The sequence below is a fragment of the Gigantopelta aegis genome, chromosome 5 (assembly GCF_016097555.1).
Source record: "Gigantopelta aegis isolate Gae_Host chromosome 5, Gae_host_genome, whole genome shotgun sequence".
Classification (NCBI taxonomy): domain Eukaryota; kingdom Metazoa; phylum Mollusca; class Gastropoda; order Neomphalida; family Peltospiridae; genus Gigantopelta; species Gigantopelta aegis.
The window spans coordinates 20,645,619-20,670,261 of record NC_054703.1 but is presented as its reverse complement, the minus strand read 5'-3'; the positions used below and the strand labels follow the sequence as shown (position 1 = coordinate 20,670,261).

The 24,643-nt window shown below is 37.4% G+C and overlaps 1 protein-coding gene across 1 annotated transcript in view; it reads left to right on the top strand.

The window, feature by feature from the left end:
- The first annotated feature begins 10,587 nt into the window (after window positions 1-10,587).
- The window catches only part of LOC121372997 (zinc/cadmium resistance protein-like), a 30,013-nt gene continuing 15,957 nt past the window's right edge, over window positions 10,588-24,643 (top strand). The window contains exons 1-3 of the mRNA XM_041499437.1: window positions 10,588-10,758; window positions 14,762-15,026; window positions 24,263-24,439. Of these exons, the coding sequence (XP_041355371.1) occupies window positions 10,588-10,758; window positions 14,762-15,026; window positions 24,263-24,439 (613 nt within the window). The remainder of the gene's footprint in view (window positions 10,759-14,761; window positions 15,027-24,262; window positions 24,440-24,643) is intronic.

Sequence of the window (24,643 nt, the reverse complement as noted above, 5' to 3'; positions counted from 1 at the left end):
TCTTGTATAAATAAAATCCCTTTTTAATGTAATGTCTACATACTGCAGGCTTTTTATCTATAATAATATTATTATTATACCAAATGTTTGAACATAGAATGTCTTCTGTATTGACGAATGTTTGTTTGCGTTGCAGTAAAATCCTATTATTTAGTACATCTTTCCAAAATAAGTTTTTTTTATTTGTCTTGTGTTTAAGTGAATAAAGTGATCCCCATAAATTATTTAATCTTTCATTGTTAAACCAGTCAAAGAATAGAAGAGAGTTGCCCATTTTGAATTCGATATAAAAAATCTTCTAATCCAGGTCAGTTTTAATGCTATTGCAAAAATTTTAATACCTACCATTTTGATACCTCCATGTTTATAATTTTTCACTAAAACTGCTCTTTTAATTCTAGCTGGTTTGTTTTGCCATATAAAATTGAAAAACATAGTATTTATTTGTTTAATAACTTCTCTGGGGGTTGGGTAGTGAAATTAATAAATGAGTGATTTTGGGGATTACTAGTGTTTTCACTACAGTGATTCTACCCAAAACTGTTATCTTCCGCATTGATTTATCAAATTTTTCATTTCCACAATTTTAGATTCGTATTTTTGAGCAACCATCTGTTCCATATTCAGTATGGATGGAAAACTACTTTTGAAAACTTTTTACTTCCTATCCAGATAATATGTGATTTTGAATAATTTATTTTCAAGCCAGAAACATCAGCATACATATCTAGTATTGTTAAAGTACTGTCCAGGAACTTGGGAGATCCGTCTAAAATAAAGGTAGTATCGTCTGCGTACTGAGATAAAAACATATTCTTCCCCATTTATACGTATGCCTTTAATATCATTAGAGTTTCTAATTAGTGTTGCTAAAGTTTCTGCACAGATGATAAAAATATACGGAGAGAGTGGATCACCTTGCCGGCAACCTCTTTCCAATTTAAAACTCTCGGACAAAAAACCATTTTGTAATATTCGCGACACTGAATTATTATAATTTTTAATTGAACTTTTAAAGTTAAATATATCCAGAATTTGTTCAATAAAACACCAGGAAACTGAGTCAAATGTTTTTTCGAAATCAATAAATACCAACATTCCTGGTATTTTTTTTGTACCTCAGTATAATACATTACATTATATATAAATCGTATATTTTCACCTATGTACCTGCTCTTAATAAAACTTGTTTGATCCTTAGCTATAATTTTATCTAACACCTTTTTAATTCTGTTAGCAATACATCCTGAAGCAATCTTATATATACAATTTAGTAAGGTAATAGGGCGCCAATTTTTAAAACACTGTTTGGGTTTATTTATTTTTGGTATACACGTAATAATACCTAGTTTTTGTGTATTAGACATTTCTTTTATCTTATAACTATAATTTAGTGATCTAATAATGAAATGGCCTAGGTCTATCCAACAAAACTTTAAAAATTCAGCTGAAAAACCGCCTGAGCCAGGACTTTTGTCATGTCTCATGTTTTTAAGAAATTCCAATGCCTCACTGTATTCAATTTGTCCTTCTAATTCTTCAGCTCTGCATCTGTTAATTTATTTACAACAATATTATTGATATTTGTAATATTTCAAATTTTTCGTGGGTTTCTTTTTGAGGATAAGTTTTCATAAAATTGCTTTGTTTCTTCTAAAATTTTATTTTGTTCGGTTACTACATTGCCATCATCTAATTCTAGTCTAGAGATAAATTTACTATAATAATTTCGATTTTCCAAATTGCAGAAATATTTAGTGGGCTTTTCACCTTCTTCTATCCATTTTGCTCTAGATCGAATGAGTTTGCCCTTTAACTTATTTCTTCTTATTTTTATTAATTAATTTCTCTTACTTTCTAACAAGTCTGAATTAATATTATCTTCATTTTCTTCTAATATTTTTATTTCGTCAATAAGTTTCAATTCCAGTTTCTCTTCAGATTCTGTTTTATAAGTAGAGTACGCAATAGTTTTCCCTCGAATTTCCATTAGCAAAACTTCTAAGAAAAGCTGATCATTAACCGTGTATTGAATACTTTCATTTGGACTATCATCTATATTTTCGAGGTTATATACAGGTAGAGCGTTACTGACATTTAATATTTTGTATTGTTTCTTTAATGGAATCAACGTAACATTTGTCCTTAAGTAATGAATTATTGAATTTCCACAGTCCTTTACCTTTGACATAGTTACGAATTTTCAAATACAGAATTACACCTAGGTGGTCCGACCTGTAGCTACTATAAATCGACACTCTGTTTACAAAAGGCATTAAATTTTCAGACAAGAGATAAAAGTCCAATCTAGCTTGTTTGAACGGATTCTTTTTTCTCCATGCATATTTCTTTACGCTGGGATAAAGTTCTCGGAATGGATCTATAAATTTATATTATTCAAAATTTTCTAAAATTTTAGCTCTAGCTTTAGGGTTGTTTATATGTATATACTATTTTGTATTTAAATCTTTATTAAGTACCAACTTGAAATCCCCGCAGACAATAAATTTTTCGTTTTCAAATTCATCTATAAGGTTAGAACTATTTTCGTAAAATTCTGGTTTATCATCATTGGGACCATATATGTTAGCAAGCATAATTCTCTGCCCTTCGATAGTTATGTCAATTATAATATAATTACCTGAAATATCGGTATACATTTTATGTAATGTATATTCAAAATTATTGTTCAATAGTATAGCAACACCTCTTGAATTACTCGAAAACGAGCTGAAAAAGCATTTATACCCCCACTGTGTTTCGATATAGAGTTCTAGTTCACTTTTAAAATGTGTATCTTGTAGACAGTATATGTTTACGTTCGTTTGTTTCAAGTAATTTAATACGTCTTTTCTTTTTTCCGGATTACCCAATCCCTGACAGTTAACTGTTATAATCTGTATCTCAGACATTTTTCTATAGATAAAGTAAACAATACATATAGGCAGACCAACCTGAAATACACAACTGGCGGTTTGCCTATATCGGATGAAGAATAAAAGGAACTTATGAGTGAAGAATGTAAACAAATTAGAGAGAAATAAATAAAAAATAAAATGGACATAGTACTACCTCTGTTGCTGACAGAAGCGTGAAACAGCTTACCATGGACAAAAATATGTAGATCAATATACATACACATTCCCATGTATACATACATACATACATACATACATACATACACACATACATACATACATACATACCTACATACCTACACACATAAATGCATACCCACATACATACATACATACCCACCTACATACCTACATACACAAGTGATCATGCACCTAAATATATAGATACCTACACACAAACATAGATATACACACATATGCATAAATATACACCTACACATACGTAGATACTTACATTCTGACATAAATGCATATACACATACCTACATACATGCCAACATACCTACATACATGCTCACATACCTACGTACATACCCACACCCGCCTACATACACACACATACTTACATACATACGCACGAACATACATACATACAATGAATGAATGGATGAATGTTTAACGACACCCCTATTGGGTGTCAGAAAGGTAAGTATATGAAAATATTATTTATACAATTATGAGACCAGTGTAAAGAGCTGTGGAAAAAATATAATGCAATATCAAGGTATGTCTATTTTAAAACTTTGTATAGAAATTAAAGTGTTTTAAAAACTTTAAAATCAATTCTGGGTGGAATTTGAACGATTCCAAAATATTTCTGTTGCCAAATATATCATTTCTCGTTGGGACATACATACATACATACATGCATGCATGCATGCACACCTACATACATACCCTCATACCTATATACACAATACGTTTGTACATTCTAGCATACATGTTTGCACGTACATATTTAATGACACTCCTACAAATAGTGCACTTACACACAAATAGTGCACTTGTATCACAGACAGACATCTCAACCAGTGGGTGGCGATGCCGATGGCTCTTATGAAGCCACTGTCCGTATTCTTGTCCTGAACCGGACATTGTATCTGGCGCCTGTACCCTGTATAGTATGACTATCGCATTTACTGCCTTAAAAAGCCCCATTGTCACCTTTATATTAATTGTGTGCACACAAGTTAAATATAAAATAAGTTATTTAAATTCTTTAATCTGTGGGTAAAGGCCACCTAACCTGGATTTAAGATCGCATTAAGCTGGATTATATAAAATGAAACTAGACTGCACGTAAATGTTCGAAAGATATATTTTAGTTAAATAATTACGTCACATCATACACTCTGAAATATGAAAGATCCGAATTAGTGCACACAAATTAAATATAGAAAACGGAAGATATAGGAAAATCGACAGGGCCAAAAGAAAATGCACTATTTGTAACTCTAATGATATAGAAGACGAATATCATTTTATCCTTATTTGCCCAGCTATGAATGATTTAAGGAATAAGTATATTAAACAATGTGACCACAGACGTCCAAGCGTATTTAGGCTCACTTAACTATTAACAACTGAAAACAATAAAGACATCAATAACCTGGGAAAATATTTAGTTTTGGTAAATAAAGTTAGAGACGATTTAAAGCAGCTTACTTAAAATATGACATCCACTAACCTGCCGTTTCATTAGCTAGTATCTTAATCATATTTTATCTGGTATACATCAATATATACATATATATATATATATTTAGAATTAGAATTATTATTATACCACGATAATGTTTATAGTGCACATATATATGTACATCCCACCACTATTACTAGTATACTATGTTAATTTTACCATTAATTCTTAAATCACTCTCCACCTGTATTTGTATATTTGTATATATATCGTGATTATATATGTATGTATTTATGCTAAGTTTTTTTTTTTTTAACTTAAAGGGACATTCCTGAGTTTGCTGCATTGTAAGATGTTTCCGAAAACTAAAATATTTCTACGATTAAACTTACATATTAAATATATTTTCTTGTTTAGAATATCAGTATCTGTATATACAATGTGTTTCTGGTTGTCTTAATATTTGCAAGAAGCCCAAACTGGATTTTGTCTTGAAATAATTTCGTACGTACGAACAAATATATTTTAGGAAATAAAATGAAATTTAACCTAGTACAAATATAAGAACGATCAGAAACACTTTAATATACAGTCACTAATATTTTATTCAGAAAAATATATTTGATATGTAATTACAATCGTTAAAAAGTCTCTATTTGTCGATAACATCTTAAAAAGTGCAGCAAACTCAGGAATGTCCCTTTAAGGCAAATAAAGAACTTGAACTTGAATAACTGTAAGTTCAACCGCACTACACACCCACTAATTGTGTATGAACATTAATCACTTGGCGTGCACACACACCTGTGACCTAGATGCATTATATTATTCTAGATTATAAATAGAGAAAAAACAACAACACCCCGACGGGATATCTCATAGTTTCCTAATAAAAAAAAAGAGTAAAGTTTGTTTTATTTAACGACGCCACTAGAGCACAGTGATTTTTTTTATCTTATCATCGGCTATTGGACGTCAGACATATGGTCATTCTGACACTGTTTTTAAGAGGAAACCCGCTGTCGCCACATAGACTACTCTTTTACGACAGGCAGCAAGGGGTCTTTTATTTGCGCTTCCCACAGGCAGGATAGCACAAACCATAGCCTTTGTTGAACCAGTTATCGATCACTGGTCGGTGCAAGTGGTTTACACCTACCCATTGAGCCTTGCGGACAAATCAAATTATTTTTGTTAGACCATTAAATAGGTCAGTGGTCTGTGACAATATGCCTTTAATATTGGATACCAGTGGTGGTTCTGGAAAATCCATTTGGGGTCGCAATGACATATGGCCACAAACGTTCCCGAACGTATTGGATTTTTCAACGAAAAAAATAAAAAAAAATAATAAAAAAAATAAACCGCAAAATGTAGGGAGAAGGGGGGGGGGGGGGCGCCTTAGATCCGCCACTGGATACTGCATACAATATGCCTTTAACTAATAAACGTAACGTTCAGTTTTACGAGCTCAAACTAGGGCCCGTACCTTTTAAATACCGGTACGTTAGAAACTGCTATATGAAACAAATATAGGCCTGGTCTCGGAGCGTCGCCAAACCCACCCCCCCCCCCCCCCCCACCAGAAAAAACAAACCAAAAACAACAATAAACAAATATATATATATATTTTTAAATTGGCTTATATTCAAGGAATTACGGTATAATATAACCAATAATTTGCTTATTTCAGATTTTAATCTTATGATACACCGAAGTCGTAGTTATGGGTTTGACAAAATCCAGTCGAATGATTTCAATGATTGGTTTGACGTTCGTGTTTCTTCTCGTGGAAATCATCACAGGCTACGTGACTAACTCCATGGCGCTCGTGACGGATTCCTTTCACATGATTTCCGACTTTGTGGCACTGGTCGTTGGTCTTGTTTGTGTACGGGTGAGTAAAAGTGTATTTTGTTTAACGACACCACTAAAGCATATTGATTAATTAATCATCGACTATTGAATGTCCACCATTTGGTAATTCTGACACGTAGTCACCAAGTGAAAGTTAAAAAGTTTGTTTTATTTAACGACACCACTAGAGCAGATTGATTAATTAATCATCGGCTATTGCATGTCAAATATTTGGTAATTCTGTCGCGTTTGGTTTGGTTTATTTAACGACACCACTAGAGCACACTAATTAATCATCGGCTATTGCATGTCAAATATTTGGTAATTCTGTCACGTTTGGTTTGGTTTGTTTAACGACACCACTAGATCACATTGATTAATTAATCATCGGTTATTTTATGTCAAATATTTGGTAATTCTGACAGTCACCAGAGGAACGTTAAAAAGTTTGTCTTGTTTAACGACACCACTAGAGCACATTGATTAATTAATCATCGGTTATTTTATGTCAAATATTTGGTAATTCTGACAGTCACCAGAGGAACGTTAAAAAGTTTGTCTTGTTTAACGACACCACTAGAGCACATTGATTAATTAATCATCGGTTATTTTATGTCAAATATTTGGTAATTCTGACAGTCACCAGAGGAACGTTAAAAAGTTTGTTTTGTTTAACGACACCACTAGAGCACATTGATTAATTAATCATCGGTTATTTTATGTCAAATATTTGGTAATTCTGACACGTATTCATCAGAGGAACCGACCTCGGTGGCGTCGTGGCAGGCCATCGGTCTACAGGCTGGTAGGTACTGGGTTCGGATCCCAGTCGAGGCATGGGATTTTTAATTCAGATACCGACTCCAAACCCCGAGTGAGTGCTCCGCAAGGCTCAATGGGTAGGTGTAAATACTTGCACCGACCAGTGATCCATAACTGGTTCAACAAAGGCCATGGTGTGTGCTATCCTGCCTATGGGAAGCGCAAATAAAAGATCCCTTGCTGCCTGTCGTAAAAGAGTAGCCTATGTGGCGACAGCGGGTTTCCTCTCCAAATCTGTGTGGTCCTTAACCATATGTCTGACGCCATATAACCGTAAATAAAATGTGTTGAGCGCGTCCTTAAATAAAACATATCTTTCTTTCATCAGAGGAAACCCGCTACATTTTTTCTAATGCAGCAAGGAATCTTTTATATGCACTTTCCCCACAGATAGGAAAGCACATACCACAACCTTTGACAAATTGTGAGGGGCGGGACGTAGCCCAGTGGCAAAGCGTTCGCTTGATGCGCGGTCGGTCTGGGATCGATCCCCGTCGGTGGACCCATTGGGTTATTTCTCGTTCCAGCCAGTGCTCCACAACTGGCCGTGGTATGTACTATCCTGTCTGTGAGATGGTGCATATTAAAAGATCCCTTGCTGCTAATCGAAAAGAGTAGCCCATGACGTGGCGACAGCGGGTTTCCCCTATCAATACCTGTGTGGTCCTTAACCATATGTCTGACGCCATATAACCGTAAAAAAATGTGTTGTGTGCGTCGTTAAATAAAACATTTCCTTTTCTTTCCTTGACCAATTGTGGTACACTGATTAGAATAAGACAAAACCCCAATCAGCTGAATGGACCTGTTGAGGTGGTTTGATCTTCTAATTAGTTTTTTTTATAATTAACGGTTGATCAGCCAGGATTCAGTAAACTAGTCTGTTAGTGGCAGTCCTCTTTGTGGCGGTGCAATAGGGATGAAATCTCCAATAAAAGGATCTCCCCTGGAGTGGCTATTAACCTATAGACGCCTTCCCCACTCCCCACCCCCTACCGTCCCGTCCCGGAACTGCTCCCTGGCGATGCCAGAGACCAGACCCGTGCCTTTGCGTGCCTGAACCTCTTTTGGACATGGGCACCTTAAAGGGACATTCCTGAGTTTGGTGCAATTTTAAAGATGTTATCGACTAACAGAGACTTTTTAACGATTGTAATTACATATCAAATATACGTTTCTGCATAACATATTAGTGGCTGTATATTAAACATGTTTTTGATCGTTCTAATATTTGTACTAGGTTAAATTTTATGTTATTTCCTAAAATAATTTTTTTTTCGTACGTACGGAATTATTTGAAGACAAAATCCAGTTTAGGCTTCTTACAAATATTAAAACGACAAGAAACACATTTAATATACAGACACTGATATTCTAAACAATAAAATATATTTAATATGTAAGTTTAATCGTAGAAGTATTTTATTAGTCGAAAACATCTTACAATGCCGAAAACTCAGGAATGTCCCTTTAAATGAGTTTCCCATTTCCTATAGACGAGGCAATAGACGGAGATTTATGGAACCAACCACTATTAAAGGGACATTCCTGAGTTTGCTGCATTGTAATATGTTTCTGACTAATAAAATATTTCTACGATTAAACTTACATATTAAATATATTTTCTTGTTTAGAATATCACTGTCTGTATATTCAATGTGTTTCTGGTCGTCTTAATATTTGTCTTCAAATCATTTCGTACGTACGAAAAAAAAATATTTTAGGAAATAAAATGAAATTTAACCTCGTACACATATTAGAACAATCAGAAGCACGTTTAATATAGTCACTAATATTTTATGCAGAAAAAATATATTTGATATTTAATTACAATCTTTAAAAAATCTCTGTTAGTCGATAACATCTTAAATATTGCAGCAAACTCAGGAATGTCCCTTTAAGAATTTTATATAGTAAATATGAGTTTTCGACCATTCTTAGTGATTGCAGGATTAATATATTATATCGGCTTTATCCTGCTCAGAGCTCAATTTCACAAATCATCGTAAGCCTAGTTCTGCATGTAAACGTACATCTACAACTAAACCACTGATATAGTTTGAAGCAACGACGTACGGGCTCCCATGTATGTAAGGGGGGTGGGTGGGTGGGTGGCAGGTTGGTTTTTTAAACAACATTTATTCATATTAGCATTACCAACAAGCAACTATATAGGGTTGCAAAACGAACCACTACGCATTTGTACATGGATTACAACTAATTTTGAGGGTAGAATGATGGAAATACAAGTTGAGAAGGTCTCAGGTCAGCACATTTTGCCCGAATATTTACATCATTCTTGCCTAAATTTGACGTTTTGCTTCAGCACTAGGGGGCAGTTGACCCCCCCCCCCCCTCCCACTGCCCCGTCTCGTACGCTTATTACTTTCAAGTAAACATATTTCATTTTCTTTCGTCATAACAATGCTTCATCTTCCATCTAAAAATCCCAACAACATGCACAGTAGCATAATTTCATTTTTATTTCATTTCAACTTATTTTCGTGCTTATACCCAATTGAGATTCAAGCACGCTGTCCTGTGCACACACCTCAACTATCTGGGCTGTCTGTCCTGGGGCCTAATTCACTAAACTCTCGCAACTTTGCGATCTCACAGTGCAGTGCTAAAATACTTGCAAAGAGGATGCTTTGTTCTCTAGCAGAGCCTAAGAGACCTTTGTGAATTAGGCCCCAGGACAGTAAGTTAGATGATAGTGGTTAGTGAGATAGAAGAGGCTGAAGTGGCCTTACACCTACCCATTGAATCGTTAAAACTCGCTTTGGGTGGGAGCCGGTACAGGGCTGCGAACCCTGTACCTACCAGCCTTATGTCCCATGGCTTAACCGCCACGCCACCGAGGCCGGTAGTAGCATAATATATATAATTTAAAAAAAGTTTGTTTGTTTATTTGTTTACAAAAAAACCAAAAAAAACAACAAATATGCCGCAAAATGTAGGGAGAAGGGGGGGGGGGGGGGGGCGGCGCCTTAGATCCGCCACTGGATACTGCATACAATATGCCTTTAACTAATAAACGTAACGTTCAGTTTTACGAGCTCAAACTAGGGCCCGTGCCTTTTAAATACCGGTACGTTAGAAACTGCTATATGAAACAAATATAGGCCTGGTCTCGGAGCGTCGCCAAAACCCCCCCCCCCCCCCCCCCCCCCCCCCCCCCCCCCCCCCCCCCCCCCCCCCCCCCCCCCCGAAAAAACAAACCAAAAACAACAATAAACAAATATATATATTTTTTTTTAAATTGGCTTATATTCAAGGAATTACGGTATAATATAACCAATAATTTGCTTATTTCAGATTTTAATCTTATGATACACCGAAGTCGTAGTTATGGGTTTGACAAAATCCAGTCGAATGATTTCAATGATTGGTTTGACGTTCGTGTTTCTTCTCGTGGAAATCATCACAGGCTACGTGACTAACTCCATGGCGCTCGTGACGGATTCCTTTCACATGATTTCCGACTTTGTGGCACTGGTCGTTGGTCTTGTTTGTGTACGGGTGAGTAAAAGTGTATTTTGTTTAACGACACCACTAAAGCATATTGATTAATTAATCATCGACTATTGAATGTCCACCATTTGGTAATTCTGACACGTAGTCACCAAGTGAAAGTTAAAAAGTTTGTTTTATTTAACGACACCACTAGAGCAGATTGATTAATTAATCATCGGCTATTGCATGTCAAATATTTGGTAATTCTGTCGCGTTTGGTTTGGTTTATTTAACGACACCACTAGAGCACACTAATTAATCATCGGCTATTGCATGTCAAATATTTGGTAATTCTGTCACGTTTGGTTTGGTTTGTTTAACGACACCACTAGATCACATTGATTAATTAATCATCGGTTATTTTATGTCAAATATTTGGTAATTCTGACAGTCACCAGAGGAACGTTAAAAAGTTTGTCTTGTTTAACGACACCACTAGAGCACATTGATTAATTAATCATCGGTTATTTTATGTCAAATATTTGGTAATTCTGACAGTCACCAGAGGAACGTTAAAAAGTTTGTTTTGTTTAACGACACCACTAGAGCACATTGATTAATTAATCATCGGTTATTTTATGTCAAATATTTGATAATTCTGACACGTATTCATCAGAGGAACCGACCTCGGTGGCATCGTGGCAGGCCATCGGTCTACAGGCTGGTAGGTACTGGGTTCGGATCCCAGTCGAGGCATGGGATTTTTAATTCAGATACCGACTCCAAACCCCTAGTGAGTGTTCCGCAAGGCTCAATGGGTAGGTGTAAACCACTTGCACCGACCAGTGATCCATAACTGGTTCAACAAAGGCCATGGTGTGTGCTATCCTGCCTATGGGAAGCGCAAATAAAAGATCCCTTGCTGCCTGTCGTAAAAGAGTAGCCTATGTGGCGACAGCGGGTTTCCTCTCCAAATCTGTGTGGTCCTTAACCATATGTCTGACGCCATATAACCGTAAATAAAATGTGTTGAGCGCGTCCTTAAATAAAACATTTCTTTCTTTCATCAGAGGAAACCCGCAACATTTTTTTCTAATGCAGCAAGGAATCTTTTATATGCACTTTCCCCACAGATAGGAAAGCACATACCACACAACCTTTGACAAATTGTGAGGGGCGGGACGTAGCCCAGTGGTAAAGCGTTCGCTTGATGCGCGGTCGGTCTGGGATCGATCCCCGTCGGTGGACCCATTGGGTTATTTCTCGTTCCAGCCAGTGCTACACAACTGGCCGTGGTATGTACTATCCTGTCTGTGAGATGGTGCATATAAAAGATCCCTTGCTGCTAATCGAAAAGAGTAGCCCATGACGTGGCGACAGCGGGTTTCCCCTCTCAATACCTGTGTGGTCCTTAACCATATGTCTGACGCCATATAACCGTAAAAAAATGTGTTGTGTGCGTCGTTAAATAAAACATTTCCTTTTCTTTCCTTGACCAATTGTGGTACACTGATTAGAATAAGACAAAACCCCAATCAGCTGAATGGATCTGTTGAGGTGGTTTGATCTTCTAATTAGTTTTTTTTATAATTAACGGTTGATCAGCCAGGATTCAGTAAACTAGTCTGTTAGTGGCAGTCCTCTTTGTGGCGGTGCAATAGGGATGAAATCTCCAATAAAAGGATCTCCTCGGGAGTGGCTATTAACCTATAGACGCCTTCCCCACTCCCCACCGTCCCGTCCCAGAACTGCTCCCTGGCGATGCCAGAGACCAGACCCGTGCCTTTGCGTGCCTGAACCTCTTTTGGACATGGGCACCTTAAAGGGACATTCCTGAGTTTGATGCAATTTTAAAGATGTTATCGACTAACAGAGACTTTTTAACGATTGTAATTACATATCAAATATAAGTTTCTGCATAAAATATTAGTGGCTGTATATTAAACATGATTTTGATCGTTCTAATATTTGTACTAGGTTAAATTTTATGTTATTTCCTAAAATATATTTTGTTTCGTACGTACGGAATTATTTGAAGACAAAATCCAGTTTAGGCTTCTTACAAATATTAAAACGACAAGAAACACATTTAATATACAGACACTGATATTCTAAACAATAAAATATATTTAATATGTAAGTTTAATCGTAGAAGTATTTTATTAGTCGAAAACATCTTACAACGCCGAAAACTCTGGAATGTCCCTTTAAATGAGTTTCCCATTTCCGATAGACGAGGCACTAGGCGGAGATTTATGGAACCAACCACTATTAAAGGGACATTCCTGAATTTGCTCCATTGTAATATGTTTCTGACTAATAAAATATTTCTACGAGTAAACTTACATATTAAATATATTTTCTTGTTTAGAATATCACTGCGCCAGATATTATGTTGGCAACCTTGGTTGGAGTTATCTCCCTAGGTGTATTGGGTGAAAGTAATCGCCCTTGTTTTTCACTCTTCCTTCTCCTTTTGTATTTGTCAAGTAAAGTTGTGTTTTACTTTCTAAATTTGTGTTTCTGATCAGTAACTATTAGGGTGGCAACTTTTCTCTTAACTGGCGCTGTCTGTATATTCAATGTGTTTCTTGGTCGTCTTAATATTTGTCTTCAAATCATTTCGTACGCACGAAAAAAAAATATTTTAGGAAATAAAATGAAATTTAACCTCGTACACATATTAGAACAATCAGAAGCACGTTTAATATAGTCACTAATATTTTATGCAGAAAAAATATATTTGACATTTAATTAAAATCTTTAAAAAATCTCTGTTAGTCGATAACATCTTAAATATTGCAGCAAACTCAGGAATGTCCCTTTAAGAATTTTATATAGTAAATATGAGTTTTCGACCATTCTTAGTGATTGCAGGATTAATATATTATATCGGCTTTATCCTGCTCAGAGCTCAATTTCACAAATCATCGTAAGCCTAGTTCTGCATGTAAACGTACGTCTACAACTAAACCACTGATATAGTTTGAAGCAACGACGTACGGGCTCCCATGTATGTAAGGAGGGTGGGTGGGTGGGTGGCAGGTTGGTTTTTTAAACAACATTTATTCATATTAGCATTACCAACAAGCAACTATATAGGGTTGCAAAACGAACCACTACGCATTTGTACATGGATTACAACTAATTTTGAGGGTAGAATGATGGAAATACAAGTTGAGAAGGTCTCAGGTCAGCACATTTTGCCCGAATATTTACATCATTCTTGCCTAAATTTGACGTTTTGCTTCAGCACTAGGGGGCAGTTGACCCCCCCCCCCCCCTCCCACTGCCCCGTCTCGTACGCTTATTACTTTCAAGTAAACATATTTCATTTTCTTTCGTCATAACAATGCTTCATCTTCCATCTAAAAATCCCAACAACATGCACAGTAGCATAATTTCATTTTTATTTCATTTCAACTTATTTTCGTGCTTATACCCAATTGAGATTCAAGCACGCTGTCCTGTGCACACACCTCAACTATCTGGGCTGTCTGTCCTGGGGCCTAATTCACTAAACTCTCGCAACTTTGCGATCTCACAGTGCAGTGCTAAAATACTTGCAAAGAGGATGCTTTGTTCTCTAGCAGAGCCTAAGAGACCTTTGTGAATTAGGCCCCAGGACAGTAAGTTAGATGTTAGTGGTTAGTGAGATAGAAGAGGCTGAAGTGGCCTTACACCTACCCATTGAATCGTTAAAACTCGCTTTGGGTGGGAGCCGGTACAGGGCTGCGAACCCTGTACCTACCAGCCTTATGTCCCATGGCTTAACCGCCACGCCACCGAGGCCGGTAGTAGCATAATATATATAATTTAAAAAAAGTTTGTTTGTTTATTTGTTTATAATTCCATTTTATAATTACTGTTTTGTAATAGGCGTCTTGATTGGTTAAAATGCTACCACGTGATCTAAAAAAACACCCAACGTTCATTCTTCCATGAACGAGAAAACTTAACTTTTTCGCGCTATACCATTCATACAGTGTGTAAAACGTTTTTGGTGTTTATCATCGCATGAACGTCAAAATTATAACGTTCAATTCTTAACTTTTTGTTTCTTTTTCAGATTTCAAAATGGCCGAGTAAAAGGAACACATTCGGCTGGATAAGAGCGGAAGTGCTGGGAGCGATGGTGAATGCCGTTTTCCTCCTAGCTCTCTGCTTCTCCATCTTTGTGGAAGCTTTAAAGAGGTTGTCTCAAGTTCAGGAAGTCAACAATCCCGAACTCTTGATGGTCGTCGGCGCCTGTGGCCTGCTAATCAATGTAATCGGCATGATGCTGTTCCATCAGCATGGTCATAGCCATCTCCATAGCCATCTCCATAGCCATGGTTTGTAGTGTGTTTCTGTTCTGTTACGTTGACGGATCCAGAGGATCCAGAGGGGGATGTCACCCCACCTATCCCACCAGTTTTGAGTGACTTTTTCTTAAAATGCATCATTTAACATATACGATATTGCCCTGAAGACAAGTTAAACTGCCCTGAAGACGAGTTAAATTGCCATGAAGACGGACGGTTCATCTTTATTTTAAAAAGTTTCCGGCGAACCTGCCCCCGAACCTCACTCGCCCCTACAGAACCTATCCCCGAAAACCACTCGACCCTTAAAAACCTGTCCTCGAACACCATTCGCCCCTACAGAACATGTCCTCGAACACCCCTCGCATGTTCAGAACCTGCCCCGGAACCCCACTCGATCCTAAAGAGCCCTACCTAGAATACCACTCGCCCCTACAGAACCTGTCCCCGAACACCATTCTCCCATAAAGAACATATTCCTGAACACCACTCGCCCCTACAGGACCTGTCCCGGTACACCCCACTCCACTACAGGACCTGTTCCAGGATCCCACAGGTCTCGCTCCCTCGGCTTCGACACACTACTAAAATTGCCCTTTTATTACATTTGTGTCCCCCTTTACAAAATGCTGAATCCGCCTATATGTTAGTTTTTGTCAATTTACTTTCTGCATTGGGCATTTAAAAAAAAAAAAAAATAATAATAAAAAAATAAAATAACACTAAAAATGTATTCAGGGAGTCAATTAGGTTTGGAAATTGGAAGCCGTTTAACAAAGATTAGCCTAGCCCGAGTACTCTGACCGTAAAAGAGTAGGACGGATATTTAGACAGTATTGACGCTCTGATTACGTCGTAACTGTCCAAATGTCCGTCGTGCTCTCTTGACTTAAGCTAGCTTTATACTTCACCGCCGACTCGGGGCGGGATGTTAAAGTTTGTTTTGTTTAACGACACCACTAGAGCACATTAATTAATTAACCATCGGCTATTGAATGTCAAACATTTGGTAATTATGACTCGTAGTCATCAGAGGAAATCCGCAACATTTTTCCTAATGCAGCAAGGGATGTTTTATATGAACTTTCCCACAGACAGGAAAGCACATACCACGGCCTTTGTCTAGTTGTGGTGCCCTGACTGGAACGAGAAAAAACCGAATCAGCTGAATGGATCCGCTGAGGTGGTTCGATCCTACGACGCTAGCACCTTAAGCGAGCACTCAACCGACTGAGCTAAATTCCACCTCCGGGGCGGGACGTAGCCCAGTGGTAAAACGCCCGCTTGATGCGCGATCGGTCTGGGATCGATCTCTGTCGGTGGGCCCATTGGGCTATTTCTCGCTCCAGCCAGAATACCACGACTGGTATATCAAAGGCAATGGTATATTTGTGGGATGGTGCATATAAAATATCCCTTGCTGAGAACTGAAAAAAAAAAAAAAACAGCTTTCCTCTCTGAGACATGTAACAATTACCAAATGTTTGACATCCAATAGCCGATGATTAAAAAATCAATGTGCTCTAGTGGTGTCGTTAAACAAACAAAACACAAAACACTCACCGCCGACTCTTGTTGGCGAGTAGTTGACTCGCCCAGTTCTGCTTCTGTTCAAACCTAATCCTCATTTACCAGTGAAGTCAGTCAGTGTGGTTTTAACACAGTTCATATTAAATGTTGGTGAGCGTTCGTTCAACGCTTTTTCGTTTACAGTGCGTCGACCTAATAAGAAATAAATTTCCGTTTCGCCTAAGGTTGGCAATCAAAGTGTGAATTGACCTTTCCGGTCAAGGGCGGGTCTTAGCCCAATTGTAAAGCGCTCGCTTGATGTGCGGTCGGTGTGGGATCGAAACCCGTCGGTGGGCCCATTGGGCTATTTCTCGTCCCAGCCAACGCACCACGACTGATATACCAACGACCATGGTATGTGCTATCCTGTCTGTGGCATGATGCATATAAAAGATCCCTTGCTACTAATGAAATTTTTTAGCGGGTTTCCTCTTTAAGAGTATTTGTCAAACTTACCAATCGTTTGACATCCAGTAGACGATGATTAATAAATCAATGTGTTCTAGTGATGCCTTAACAATGTATTGACCTACTAAGGCAGTATCTAGCCAGTGCACCACGACTGGTATATCAAAGGCTGTGGTATGTACTATCCTGTCTATGGGATGGTGCGTATAAAAGATCCCTTGCTGCTAAACGAAAAGAGTAGCCCATGAAGTGGCGACAGCGGGTTTCCTCTATCAATATATATATATATGTGGTCCTTAACCATGTCTGACGCCATATAACCGTAAATAAAAATGTGTTGAGTGAGTCGTTAAATAAAACATGTTCTTCCTTACTAAGGCAGTGCACATTAAAGTCCAGGGCCGTACCCTCCGGGGGGGGGGGGGGGGCGGGGGGGGGGCAGCTGCCCCCCTGAGAATCTTGTCCTTTTTTTTTGTTTTATATATCTCCAGTAATAGCATAGAAATGTTTAATCTTTATAGTATGTTAAAAATTATTTATAAAATTTAGTGCCCCCCCATGGATTTTGGTCAGAGTACGGCCCTGAAGTCTTGTACCTTAAATTCTATCTACGTGAGACACATGGCATTCTGATGATTTAAAGAATGCATCTCTCAAATGTTTTTAAAGAAAACAACTGTTAATCTTGTATAACTGCATAAAAGCAGTATAATAAATACACGATTATTTTGTTACTGTAATTTTATTTTATTTTATCTTACATTTAAATATTCATTATTTTATTTATTATTTTTATTATGTTTTTGTACAGCTCTACAAGTTCCATTTCAAGTAAGTGTTAAAACCAACAGACACCAATTTAAAAAGTTTTGCCATTACCATAGTTTGACACCTAATAGCCGATGTATTTTTCGTGCTGGGGTGTCGTTAAACATTCATTCATTCATTCGTTCATTCATTCATACACCAGTTTTAAAGGAACAGACCCTAGTTTTTAAACACTACAGCATATTTTTCACTATTAGAGCCATTTATGATTACTAAAATCAAACATTACGTATATTCTGTTGTTTAGATTATCCATTTCCGTAGAACCGAAGTGTTTCTGGCCATCCTGGTATTTCTAATAGAAAAAAAAAACGAGAGCATTGTTTTTGTTTTTTTGTTTTTTTTTGAAAACGCACATGCGTCTGAGAAGTAGCGGTTATTGATTCGAGTTCTAGTCTATATTTCCGGTTTCAACGTCACTTACTCTTCTTTCACTCCATTGTAACTTTATCCAAATGAGTTACAGGTTTGTAAATTAACTAGTGTTCATTTTCTACGAATTAAATCTAGAATCTGCGCCTTTAAAACACATAGCACACCTAGAATTTTCCGAAGATTGCCAGTCGCGAATCCTTATAACTTGCTAAGTTGTATTATACTAGCATTTGCACTAAACTTTCACAATTTGCGATAGTGGGAATTTTGATTTGTTTTAAGAAAAATTTACACTTTAGAAAATAAAATAAAATAATAGCCGAAATATTGGGGCTGAGGCTGCCGCCCCAGCTCCGCCGCCCCTACCGCTCTAGCTCTGCCGCCCCTACCGCTCTAGCTCTGCCGCCCCTACCGCTCTAGCTCTGCCGCCCCTACCGCTCTAGCTCCGCCGCCCCTACCGCACTAAATTCAACGCCCCTGCATTGACCTGATTAATGTCGTTGTCATTTTGTCCCGGATACGATGTCTTTCTGTTCATTTGCATGACGTGTGCTAACGTGAAAAACTAAAATATGCGGGAAATTATTAATGGCTCCCGTAACTTGGATTAGCATATCACATGCTATCTGGAGGTAAAAAATGATTGTCCTTGAAATACTCTCAGGGGAGTAATTGAGGAGCGAAAGTGATAGCTCGCCTTAAACACGATATGGTCTGCAACTCATCAACCCATATCCTTCCCTCCCCCACATTGCTTCGCCATATTAAAATAAAAACTAGTCTACTAACCTTGACCCCTGTCAAAATTCTATAACAAGCAGACGACGCTGTTTACAGGTCGGTGTTATTTTTGTTTTCATAATTCTTGACAAAATATTAATTTAAAGTTTTAAATGATGAAAAAAAGAGTACCTTATGCAGGGTTGAAAATTAACAGGAATTTTTACAAAGGTCGTCCGTTGGGCGACCATCGATCTTAGAGTCTGGTGAGTATGGTACTACCAGTTAAAAAACGAAACGCACTGAAACTGAATCGAATGACCAATGTGACAAAACACACCTCGTCTCTGCTGCGAATAACAGATCTGGCAGGAGACGATATTATAGAAGATGTTCTATATTTTGACAGCGCCGGACTGACCAGACTCAGTTTTAGCTTCTACGATTTTGATCTGAGACTGTAAACGAATATAGCTCAAACATATTGCAGACACTTGAATTGTTTGGGGGTTTTCATAGTCGTCGACTTATTGTAGTGGACTGGATACGCCATAATTATCTAGTAGACCTACTTTTTGTTTTTACCAATCTAATTAAAATTAGCTCCACTGGTTAATTACCATTACCTGTGGATCTAACAGCAATCTAATTAAAATTAGCTCCACTATTACATGTGGATCTAAAGACAGCCAGTTGGAGCTCATGTCCACCAATCAAAACCTTACTTGCAGAATCCTGCCAATGATTTAAAAATAATTTGAAAACATTCCGAATTATCCTGAGGGTATACGACATGTTTCGTGTGAATTACGAATGCCTTAAAACATGTTTTATTTTATAAAATATTTTTTTTTAATGTAAAACTGAAGACTGATTTAGTTTTTTTTAATTTTATAAATAAATAAATAATTTTTAATGTAAAATTGAAGACTGATAACCCACCCCATACGTATTGGTATGGTTCGCTGTACTGCGGCCACTAAAATAGACTCGCCCGATATTTTTAGAATTTGTATGCTCCCAAATAACGTTATAAAAGGCGAAGTGTGATTGGTCAATATTTAAATTATTATTTACAGACGAAATGTTACCTGGACATTGGGGATTACGCAGTGTTGTTAGTTTTAAATCACTGGCAGGATTCTGCAAGTAAGGTTTTGATTGGTGGACATGAGCTCCAACTGGCTGTCTTTAGATGCACATGTAATAGTGGAGCTAATTTTAATTAGATTGATCTAACAGCACCCCGTTGGAGCTCATGTCCAGTTGACCTTTAATTCGACCAATTGAAACCTTATTTACAAAATCATGCCAGTGATTTGAAAAGAATTTGAAAACATTCGGGATTATGCCGAGGGCATACGAAGTGATTCGGGTGAATTACGAAATATGCCGGAAACTAATTTGAATATAAAATTTTATATAAAATTCGTTTCCCCCCCCCCCCTCCACCCCGTGATGGTATAGTATAGCCATAAAATCTCTTTATACTAGTATACAATCCAGAGTTTATTACTGCACTTTTTCTCCTGCTTTTTAATGCTGAAATAGACCAACAAGTTCGCCTATTGCATAAATAGTCTTGCCCGATATCATTCCCAGTCTGGAGCTCCACGCGGTAAGACGTCAATCTAATTAAAATTAGCTCCACTATTACACGTGGATCTAACACCAGCCAGTTGGAGCTCATGTCCACCAATCAAAACCTTACTTGCAGAATCCTGCCAGTGATTTAACAATAATTTGAAAACATTCCGAATTATCTTGAGGGTATACGACATGTTTCGTGTGAATTACGAATGCCTTAAAACATGTTTTATTTTATAAAATAAATAATTTGTAATGTAAAACTGAAGACCGATTTACTTAGTTTTTTTTTTTTTTTAAATAAATAAATAATTTTAAATGTAAAATAGAAGACTGATAACCCACCCGTACGTATTGGTATGGTTCGCTGTACTGCGGCCACTAAAATAGACTCTCCCGATATTTTTTGAATTTGTATGCTCCCAAATAACGTTATAAAAGGCTAAGTGTGATTGGTCAATATTTAAATTATTATTTACAGACGAAATGATACCTGGACATTGTGGACTACGCAGTGTTGTTAGCAATCCGATTAAAATTAGTTCTACTGGTCTAAATAAGGCATTCGTAATTCACATGAAACATATCGTATACCCTCAGGATAATTCGGAATGTTTTGAAATTATTTTTAAATCACTGGTAGGATTCTGCAAGTAAGGTTTTGATTGGTGGACATGAGCTCCAACTGGCTGGTGTTAGATCCACATGTAATAGTGGAGCTAATTTTAATTAGATTGGGTAAGACGTGTTTGTTTCGCTTGTGCACACTGCACGTGCTTTCGTGTGCTCGACTTGGGGGTCCTTCATTTCGTTGTTTTTGTCAGCGAAATGAAGTTTTCTACTGGGATTCCTTTTCTCCACGTCATTTCTCCGTCTGACTGTCGACTTGTTTTTTTCGTGACTCGTATGACGGCCATTCTGCAGAACCACGGTTGTTCGCGTTTAGTCTCTACCTGTCCGAGCCTGTCCTAGCTGCACTGGAAGATTGACCGCCCCACTCTAAGAAGAAATAGGAAGCAGGGTCGGCCCCTACTACTCTTTTTCTAGACTTTACCTTGCTTTATAGTAATACCATCTCGTATCCTCCGGAGTTGGACCCGTCCGCACCACTATACCAACCCAAGACGACTGGACTATACCCTAATCTGATACTCTCTCTCGTTCAGACGGATCCGGCTTCTCAAGATCTGTATTTCAGCACAGCACTACACCTTCAACGCCTATCGACTGTCAATCTAGGGGTTTTCTTGACGGGATTCAACCCATCTCGTCCCTTTAAGCTGTGCACCCAAACGGCCTTAACGAGGCCACTCGCATGGACATATCGAAATTACTTCTTTTTAAAAATATTATTAAATAGTCCGATCCTCTCTTCTTTCTCTTATTTAATTTTGGACTGTCCTTCTAAAATGCTCCAAATTATATAAATATTCGGCCGAGAAGTCAATTCTTTTTTATTTTTGGCTTGTAACCTTTTTATTTATTTTTATTTATTCTATTAACTTTTTTACTAATTGCTATTTTCTAAATTCTGCCCATTTTCTGCCAATGTAATAATATAGCTAATTTAGAATTTGAATGACGTCAATATTCCAATGACGTCACTTTGCACCTCCTTACAATAACTATCAACTGGGAACACGACGTTTTTGTTTTAAAGTCTCACTACACAGATGCCATCTGCCATTGAAACCCATGTTAAATTGCCCAACTTCAAACGAAGATTGCCAATAGAACGGGTTCTCGTTGACACTAACAACATACACCATTGCGAACATACATTATATAAGCATTTATTTTAACTCCAAAATTGAGAACATTTCCGTCTCAGTTTTTTGCTTTATAACGCATCTGGCTGTAGTACCAGTCCGAACAGGTGGTTCATTAACCGATTCACTCCGGCTGTGTCTTGCGCTATACACCCATGTCCCAAAAGGTCGATGCACAATATTACAAAATAACATGGGCAAAATACAGTCAAAAGGCTTACCATTAAACATACATATTGTTTTAATTCTTCACCATTTCCTAGAAGTGAATATGTGAACCATAACATGTGTCACAATTAGGAACTATAGTGGACCGTGATCGATGAACTCTCACCCGGAGATGATCTGTAGTGAGACCTAAGAATGCTAGAAAAATTCCAGTGCAAAATTGCTCATGAAATGTTTTTGTTTGAACATTACTAATGCACTTGAATGTGAATCTTGTGATTAAAACGTTGTACCTTTTACGAAATATGGATTTCAAGCGAAATTACGGTAAAATATGCCATATTCAGACCTCTCAACCTCGAGGCACTGGAAACCTGGACACTGAAGCCCCAATATCTGGAGATTTCAATAAAAACCTGGAGATTGACCTATTCATACATAATCAAGTGCAAAGCAAATAAAGTGGTCGATCTTTTGTGTAGAAAGCAATATTTGACAGGTGACGTCAGGGAATTTTCACCTCTACGTCACGCGTGGAAACTCTCAACGACAATGCGAGATACTGGTTGCGATAACCTTATTTGGCATTGATCTGCTATAAATATAGATTGTTGTGTCCAGTCCTCTCACTTTGTTTGTTATTTCTGGCCGGATTGGCCGAGAATTCGACAGAGCAAGAACAGAAATTGTTTTAACTACAATGGATTTTTATCAGAAGAGAAAAACCGTGAGATTTTCGAAAGAAAAAGAAAAAGAGAAGACAAGACATTCTCTTTGAAGGCATAGTCACGGATTTAAGGACCTTATTTGTCTAAAAATGGATAATAAATAAAAATTACATTAATTGTTGGAAACCAAATCTAGCTATTGCATCACCTTAACTGAATCATGATGGAGTGAAATCCATGTCAACCCTCTCGGCAATTTTAGTTTTTGAATTATGGACTATTGCCATAATTAAATTATTTTTACAAAATATCATTAATAAATGGAGTATGGTGGTTATGAAGATGGTTGAAGTACATTTAGGGACAAATCAAATTATTTTTGTTTAGGTAATACTTTGTCAGACCAGACAATATGCCTTTAAGAATGGCCAATACAGCACAAATCCCCTTGTTGTCTTCGAGATACAATTGAAATTTTGAGTAAAAGTCAGTATCTATCTGTGATATTTGTATTTTTGCACAGTTCTTTACACTGTTTTTATTTGAATCTTGAATTTTTATATTGATGTTGATCATCACTTTATTTGTTTGCATTGCTATAGTTTGACACCCAATAGCCGATGTATTTTTCGTGCTGGGCTGTCAATCATTCATTCAATCATTCCACCCCGCAGACATGATACCTGTGGTTGTATAGGCCTACAAGGATGACTCAATTGCTCAGAACGTATCGTTGCAAGTCTGCAAGTTGTAGGTGATTCAGTGCCACAGGTTCGAGTCCCAGCATCGGCATGAGACAATTTGTGAGGCGAGAAATGATTTAATTATTCCCAGCGCCAATTTTAATATCTATGTATGTAATAGTTAAACCCGACATAAATACAATATATAGATACTAGTATTCATACATCAAAACAAGTCCATACATACATACGTACATACATGCGTCCGAAAAAACGTGGATGGAATGACCCAAAAATCTGGTGTAACGTATTCTAACGTATTACTTGGTCCGTCTGGGATCGACCCCCATCGGTGGGCCCATTGGGCTATTTCTCGTTCCAGCCAGTGCACCACAACTGTAGCAGGGTTTTTGATTGTATTATTCTTGTTTTGTTGCTGTTTCCTGTTGTTTTGTTGGTTTTAATACGCAAATGGAACCCTTGCCTTGCAGATCATTCTGTTAGTGGTGGTGGTCACATAGAAGACATACGTTCCCTTGGTGACAGGGTGCCGAGTCACGGCGACGCCCACGACGCCCACGACACTGCTGACGGCAGACAGTCTGATACCATGATAAACATCGAGGATGGAGATGATATTTCTCTAGAAAAAGGATCCCAAAAATTAGGTATATTTAGCAAGTTAAATTTTTTAAATATTTTGTTTTGTTTTTTAAGTGACAGACGCTTGATTTTAAACATCACGGCGAATTTTTCAGCTGTTCCCCATCTCCTCTCTTGTAGGGGAAGGACGTAGCCCAGTGGTAAAGCGCTCGCTCGATGCCCATTGGGCTATTTCTCGTTATAGTGATACCATCTCGTATCCTCCGGAG